The sequence below is a fragment of the Mytilus galloprovincialis genome, chromosome 4 (assembly GCF_965363235.1).
Source record: "Mytilus galloprovincialis chromosome 4, xbMytGall1.hap1.1, whole genome shotgun sequence".
Taxonomy (NCBI): domain Eukaryota; kingdom Metazoa; phylum Mollusca; class Bivalvia; order Mytilida; family Mytilidae; genus Mytilus; species Mytilus galloprovincialis.
Window position 1 is genome coordinate 98,313,597 of NC_134841.1, and position 8,129 is coordinate 98,321,725.

Genomic DNA, 8,129 nt, shown 5'->3' on the forward strand with positions numbered 1-8,129 from the left:
TAATATATTTATGTAATGACAAACTATAAAGCTTCTAAAGAATAATTATTTTAAAAGTTCATCCCACTCACTCAGAGAAACGTCAATACACATTAATTTTAAAGTTTTCTATTTGATTGAAATTTGTATGCCCATTTAACCATTATCGAGTAACTCCATGACTATATTACGCAGTTTATCAACTTCTTAACAATTCCATTATGTTTGTGTTGCATTTAAATGTTACCCAAATGTACAAGAAATTATCATTTTACTAAGTTGACTTACTGTACCAAGAATATTCACTACATCTTGAAAACTGAAAGTAAGAAATATACTATAAAAAAGTAAAAATGAGTTGGTGTAAAAATGTTAAAGGTGTTTTATTAGATATTACAGGTGTTTTGTTTGAGAGCGGTGCCAGTGAGCCAATTAAAGGTTCCGTCGAAGCTATTAAAAGGTATGAACAGGCGAAATAGGTGTGGTCCATTTGCAAAATTGATTTAAAGTTACTGTGACCAGAGACATATATACACATGTGTATATATGTCTCTGCTGTGACGAAAAAGTTTAAGTATGGAGACTTAAACTAAAGTGCGTATTCTTGTGGTTGTGTTGTGTTGTTGGGGGTCTAAGTTTCACTCTTACAAGGAACGACAAATGCCAAGGATACTCTTTAACAGGGTTACCCTTTTAATCTACTGCCCTTACCGAAAAAAAAGCCTTGCGGCAAACAACTTGCAGCAAACATTGCAGCAAATGTTTGCTACAAACTTGCCGCAACCATTTTACCATGCAAATGAAGTTTGTGGCAAGCTTGCTGCAAACATAATTATCAGATTATGCAAATTAGATTTGCCGCAAGCTTGCGGCAATTGTTTGTTGCAAACTTGCGGCAAACTTGCAGGAACTACACATATACTTATGTCATGTGTGGAAACATATTCAATTTATTTCTTTCAAAAATTACACAGCAACATTTTTAAAAAGTCAATTTCTGACTCCTGTCTTTATACAAATTGTCATTGGATGAATTCTTGCAAGATTTAAGGAAGTATATTTGAGTTTTGAAAAAGGGGCAAGAGTCATTCTCAAATGACATAATATACCTGTATTAAAAAATGAACAAGGTAAAATCTCAAATGTGTATTGAGACTATAAAGCGAGGTAATAATTGCATTACAGAATTCAACTTAATCTTAATAAACATGATCATGATGGTGCAGTACATCAGTTACAAATTCAAACTTATAATGGCTTAAATTTTGAATAACACATACATGTATATATAGTTGCTTACTTAATTATGTATGATGATAACATTAATTATTTCATTAAAACATGAAGCTCTATGAATCATTTGTACTTATAAAATTTCATACTGATTATCCCATATTATTGAACCAAAATGTCTCCTTGATCTCTTATATATGTGAAATGCATTTCCAAACACAACTTACATGACCTAGCCACAATTTCAAATTGTTAGCATCCAGGAAGTGCCAACTAGACGTGCCCAGTCAATATTGTGTAATTCCTGCAATGTTCTGGCAAACATATAGATTGGTCAAAGTTTTCTGCAATCTTGCGGCAAACATATAGAATGGTCAAAGTTTTCTGCAATCTTGCGGCAAACATATAGAATGGTCAAAGTTTTCTGCAATCTTGCGGCAAATATTCTTTATTATTTTAAACTTTCTGGCAATCTTACGGCAAATATTGATGTTTCTGCAAACTTGCCGCAACCTTGCAGCAATGTTTGCCAGAAGTTTGCAGCTAGCGGCAAACATCTGCCAACACTATTTTCTGTGTTCCTGCAAACTTTTTTGTTTGCCGCAAGCTTGCAGCAAATTTGCGGCACACAATTCAGTTTCATAAGGGTGGTAGTGTGATTAAGGGAATCCTGGTCACATAAATAAATAAATAGATTCTGGTGTAGTCTGAACGAAGTCTTGTAAGTGAACATAAACATGAAGTTGAATAAAAGTTCAGTACTGTATTACTAAAATCACATGACTATTACAAAGTTACAAGTATAACACAATGTACATCTAACTACAGGCTCAACAATATGGCTCTCCTCTCTACTAAATAAATGCAACTGTCCTCTCCTCACTATAAATTCTCTCTCCCTCCTATCTCACGCTCTTTCACTCTTTTATATGACCCCTATAAGCCGGTATACAAATATATAGACTACTAGGGCAACCGGCTCCGTGTAGTCCGTGATCCGGAAGTCTGGGTGCTCCGGTGATCCGGGCTCTTATAAATGCTCTGTGCTCCTTACATAAATTGACTAGGGCACCATATGCAAATAATTAGGGCTCACTAGTCAAACAAAGAAATCTAAATATAACTCTTAATTAATATAATCTCTGATGATCTCTAACTGTATTAAATGGCTATGTGTGAAAATGCAGATGTTGGTAAACCTGATACAATCAGATAACACACTTGACCTAACAAATTAAAATGTTACATTGCTTATTTAAGTTTTTCAATCAATCCTGTTCATAAGCAAATCGAAACGCGCAATATTTTGTCCCCCCTGTTGCCATTTTGTCAACAAACGACAACCGCTGAACATCAGTTACCTGACTTAATATAGGACAGGTAAAAACAAATGCATTGTCTTTAAACATTTTAATAGGCATCAACCTTCACCCTTACCTGAAACAATATTGTAACATCACAACATAGAAAGACACACTATAAAATATCAATTGGAATAGCTAAACTTATCAAAAGACAAGCCATCATACTTTGATTTATGACACAATGTAATTACAAAATCAATAAAATAAGAGTGAATAAATATAGGCAACAGTAGTATACCACTGTCACATGTTAGATGACAAATGTATGTTGAGAGCTGTAAATGATCTTTCATGATCATCATAGATAAGTCATACAGATTTGTTTAGGCCTGTAGCTTTATATATTTAGTATTTATTTATAGATTAAAGGACAGTAAAATTCCAGTGAGATTTTGTACAAATGAAACCACCAAGACCAGACAGAAACTTTTACAGAAGTTACACAGTATTGGGTTTTCTATGACAGAAGGCGATGTGTTTCCCCCAATACCAGCTTGTTGTCAAATCTTGAAGTCTAGAGGGCTCAGACCACATCTTGTTGTAAATCCAGGTATAGTTTGTCCAGCACATCTGGTAATAAATCGCATTGGTATAGCATGGCAAACCTCAATTGTAACTCATAACAAAACTCACCAGCAGCTTATAACAATACTCATGTAAAACAATATCACATGGTTTAATCTGTTAGATCATATTCAACATCTTATTTTGCCTGAAGAAAAAGTGAATGATGAGTAATGATGACTAACAGCATTGTCATTAGTTATGGATATGACTAACAGCATTGTCATTAGTTATGGATATGACTAACAGCATTGTCATTAGTTATGGACATGACTAACACCATTGTCATTAGTTATGGACATGACTAACAGCATTGTCATTAGTTATGGACATGACTAACACCATTGTCATTAGTTATGGACATGACTAACACCATTGTCATTAGTTATGGACATGACTAACACCATTGTCATTAGTTATGGACATGACTATGGACATGACTAACAGCATTGTCATTAGTTATGGACATGACTAACAACATTGTCATTAGTTATGGACATGACTAACAACATTGTCATTAGTTATGGACATGACTAACAACATTGTCATTAGTTATGGACATGACTAACACCATTGTCATTAGTTATGGACATGACTTACAGCATTGTCATTAGTTATGGATATGACTAACAGCATTGTCATTAGTTATGGACATGACTAACACCATTGTCATTAGTTATGGACATGACTAACAGCATTGTCATTAGTTATGGACATGACTAACACCATTGTCATTAGTTATGGACATGACTTACAGCATTGTCATTAGTTATGGACATGACTAACAACATTGTCATTAGTTATGGACATGACTAACAGCATTGTCATTAGTTATAGACATGACTAACAGCATTGTCATTAGTTATGGACATGACTAACAGCATTGTCATTAGTTATAGACATGACTAACACCATTGTCATTAGTTATGGACATGACTAACAACATTGTCATTAGTTATGGACAAAAGTAACATCATTGTCATTAGTTATGGACAAAAGTAACATCATTGTCATTAGTTATGGACATGACTTACAGCATTGTCATTAGTTATGGACATGACTAACAACATTAACAACATTGTCATTAGTTATGGACAAAAGTAACATCATTGTCATTAGTTATGGACAAAAGTAACATCATTGTCATTAGTTATGGACATGACTTACAGCATTGTCATTAGTTATGGACATGACTAACAGCATTGTCATTAGTTATGGACATGACTAACAGCATTGTCATTAGTTATGGACATGACTAACAGCATTGTCATTAGTTATAGACATGACTAACAGCATTGGCATTAGTTATGGACATGACTAACAGCATTGTCATTAGTTATAGACATGACTAACAGCATTGTCATTAGTTATGGACATGACTAACAGCATTGTCATTAGTTATGGACATGACTAACAGCATTGTCATTAGTTATGGACATGACTAACAGCATTGTCATTAGTTATAGACATGACTAGCAGCATTGTCATTAGTTATGGACATGACTAACAACATTGTCATTAGTTATGGACATGACTAACAACATTGTCATTAGTTATAGACATGACTAACAACATTGTCATTAGTTATGGACATGACTAACAACATTGTCATTAGTTATGGACATGACTAACAACATTGTCATTAGTTATAGACATGACTAACAACATTGTCATTAGTTATGGACAAAAGTGCATTGTTATAGTCTAGTTAGATATATGAAATTCTTTTATAGATGCCCTGTCAGATTTTGTTGATGTGAATCAAGAGAACCCTAACTGTGTTGTTCTAGGAGATGCTACAGACAACTTCTCATATCAGAATCTCAACAAAGCTTTTCAACTCCTCATGTCTCTAGAAAACCCTGTTCTGTTTGCTCTTGGAGGAGGGTAAATATATCCATATTGTACACGAATTGTAATAAATGTTTACTGTACAAGTGAAAAAATATAAAAATTTCATTATTTACATTTATTACAAATAAGAGCTGCCTGTTTGCTATGACAGGTTTCATGTAAAAATGTTTTACCATGTCTTCTTCTTCTTAATTCTTTCCTCCACTATCTGGAGTACCACTACTTTTGTAGTGTAAGCAACCGATTAATACTGTAAGCAACTGTGTGAATGTGCAGGAATAATTTACAGTGAATATGATCGGTGCACAAACCAGTATTATTTCACCTAGAATAAAATGTTCAAAATACTGGTGTAAAGGATATCAACACAGCCTGGTGTACCCACCACCAATTTACAACGCAACGGCAGTTGGTCTTATCCCAAATGAGCTAATGCTGCAATCTCAGCTGGGTGCTCAATCCATGTAAAGCATTTTCTGAATTATTTTTATTTAACTTCATGTTAACTTCATGTTAACTGACTACTTAAGGAGGAATAATGCTTAGTTAGTCATAGCTCACAGTTCTACTTTCCTTCATTTTTTGTGTTAGGATTTTATTAAATTTTCTTTTTAAATTTCAACTTACTTTTCATTAAAAGCAAAGCTCTTAAATCATCCAAATTACACAAAAAAGTTTTCTGCAACTTAGACAAAAAATTTAGATTGCATCAAAATGTTGAGGAAATGAATACCCTACAACAAAAAATAACTTAGATAAGTAATATAAACAAACAATCTCAAATCTTTAAAATAATTATTATGTATAAAAAGTTATGATTTTTCAACTGATATTTTGCAGGAAATATTACAAGGAAGGATCAGACTTAACATTAGATGTTGGACCTTTTGCAAGGGCACTTGAGGTAAAATCTTATTTGAGTGGTTCCCCACATCCAAATTAAACTTGAGTTTCCACTTATATATTTGTTAGGTTGTTTTTTTTCTTGATACAGCTTCTTTAACACATTGATAAACTACTGTACATTCAGAAATTATTGTTTGCATTTATTAACACTATTTTTTATGGACAAAAGTGCAACATGGGCAAGATAAATTATTGTGATTTCAGGAAAATCTCCATTCAGATGTATGTTTCAGACATCAGAATGCAAGTTCTATTTATTGTGAACTGATACTCACACAGTCACATTATTCACATAAATTAAAACCTAACAATAATTTATGAATTCATAGTCCTGCAAAATAGTATTGAATCTTCTTATATTAGTTCTTTACAGAACAATAGAAAACAGACTTTTAAATGTTCAAACATGTACAAGGAGACAATATACTGCAAGTACAAATCAAAACAATATCTTAATTAAACCAATTGAGGTATTATGTATACAAGCATAACGAAAAATCAATAAAAAGAATATGTACAGAAGCAAGCACTTTCTAAAATTAATGATCATTCTTTATAACTTTTGTTGCTGAAATTATCTCAAATTTTCCCTCTTTCTCCATTTTATATACTGTTACAGTAGATGAAATGGAGAGAGAGAGAGAGAAAACCATTTCATGTATTATCAACCACAAAAGTTAGTTCAAACTGAAACAAATCTTAGGTTATCTCCCTTAGAACTCAGTAGGAAGCATTATGTATATTGTACAACTATGAAAACTTCTGAGAGGAGCCCATGTCCTAGTGCATGCTCCATGTAAAACTTCTGAGAGGAGCCAATGTTCTAGTGCATGCTCCATGTAAAACTTCTGAGAGGAGCCTATGTCCTAGTGCATGCTCCATTTAAAACTTCTGAGAGAAGCCAATGTTCTAGTGCATGCTCCATGTAAAACTTCTGAGAGGAGCCTATGTCCTAGTGCATGCTCCATGTAAAACTTCTGAGAGGAGCCAATGTTCTAGTGCATGCTCCATGTAAAACTTCTGAGAGGAGCCCATGTCCTAGTGCATGCTCCATGTAAAACTTCTGAGAGGAGCCAATGTTCTAGTGCATGCTCCATGTAAAACTTCTGAGAGGAGCCCATGTCCTAGTGCATGCTCCATGTAAAACTTCTAAGAGGAGCCAATGTTCTAGTGCATGCTCCATGTAAAACTTCTGAGAGGAGCCCATGTCCTAGTGCATGCTCCATGTAAAACTTCTGAGAGGAGCCAATGTTCTAGTGCATGCTCCATGTAAAACTTCTGAGAGGAGCTAATGTCCTAGTGCATGCTCCATGTAAAACTTGATTAGTACAAAAAAAAGATGATGTGGTATGATTGCCAATGAAACAACTCTCCACAAGAGACCAAAATGACAGAGAAATTAACAATTATAGGTCACTGTACCTCCTTCAACCATTAGCAAGCCCCATACACCATAGTCAGCTATAAAAGGCCCGGAAATGACAATGTGAAACAATTGAAACAAGTAAACTAACGACCTAATTTATGTACATAAAATGAACGAAAAACAAATATATTATAACACTTAAACAAATGACAACAACTGAATTACAGGCTCCTGACTTGGGACAGGCACATACATAGTGTATACTTACAAATATGAAAGAAGTTTTGAGTTTTGACCTTGAACTTGTTTTAGGCTTGTTTCCTTACAGTATGCCTGTGATGTGGAAGCAGAAATAGTGGGTAAACCATCCAAATCATTCTTTGGTGCAGTACTCCAAGATCTAGGACAACCACCAGAAAGTGTAAGTAACAGTACTCCTAGATCTAGGACAACCACCAGAAAGTGTAAGTAACAGTACTCCAAGATCTAGGACAACCACCAGAAAGTGTAAGTAACAGTACTCCAAGATCTAGGACAACCACCAGAAAGTGTAAGTAACAGTACTCCAAGACCTAGGACAACCAGCAGAAAGTGTAAGTAACAGTACTCCAAGACCTAGGACAACCACCAGAAAGTGTAAGTAACAGTACTCCAAGACCTAGGACAACCACCAGAAAGTGTAAGTAACAGTACTCCAAGATCTAGGACAACCACCAGAAAGTGTAAGTAACAGTACTCCAAGACCTAGGACAACCACCAGAAAGTGTAAGTAACAGTACTCCAAGACCTAGGACAACCACCAGAAAGTGTAAGTAACAGTACTCCAAGACCTAGGACAACCAGCAGAAAGTGTAAGTAACAGT

General features: G+C 34.5%; 1 protein-coding gene across 1 annotated transcript in view; it reads left to right on the forward strand.

Annotated features, from left to right (window-relative positions):
* The first annotated feature begins 280 nt into the window (after nucleotides 1-280).
* The window catches only part of LOC143073569 (phospholysine phosphohistidine inorganic pyrophosphate phosphatase-like), a 12,916-nt gene continuing 5,067 nt past the window's right edge, over nucleotides 281-8,129 (forward strand). Inside the window, exons 1-5 of the mRNA XM_076249206.1 lie at nucleotides 281-439; nucleotides 2,939-3,126; nucleotides 4,874-5,027; nucleotides 5,835-5,898; nucleotides 7,595-7,687. Coding sequence (XP_076105321.1) covers nucleotides 333-439; nucleotides 2,939-3,126; nucleotides 4,874-5,027; nucleotides 5,835-5,898; nucleotides 7,595-7,687 — 606 coding nt within the window. The 5' untranslated portion in view covers nucleotides 281-332. The remainder of the gene's footprint in view (nucleotides 440-2,938; nucleotides 3,127-4,873; nucleotides 5,028-5,834; nucleotides 5,899-7,594; nucleotides 7,688-8,129) is intronic.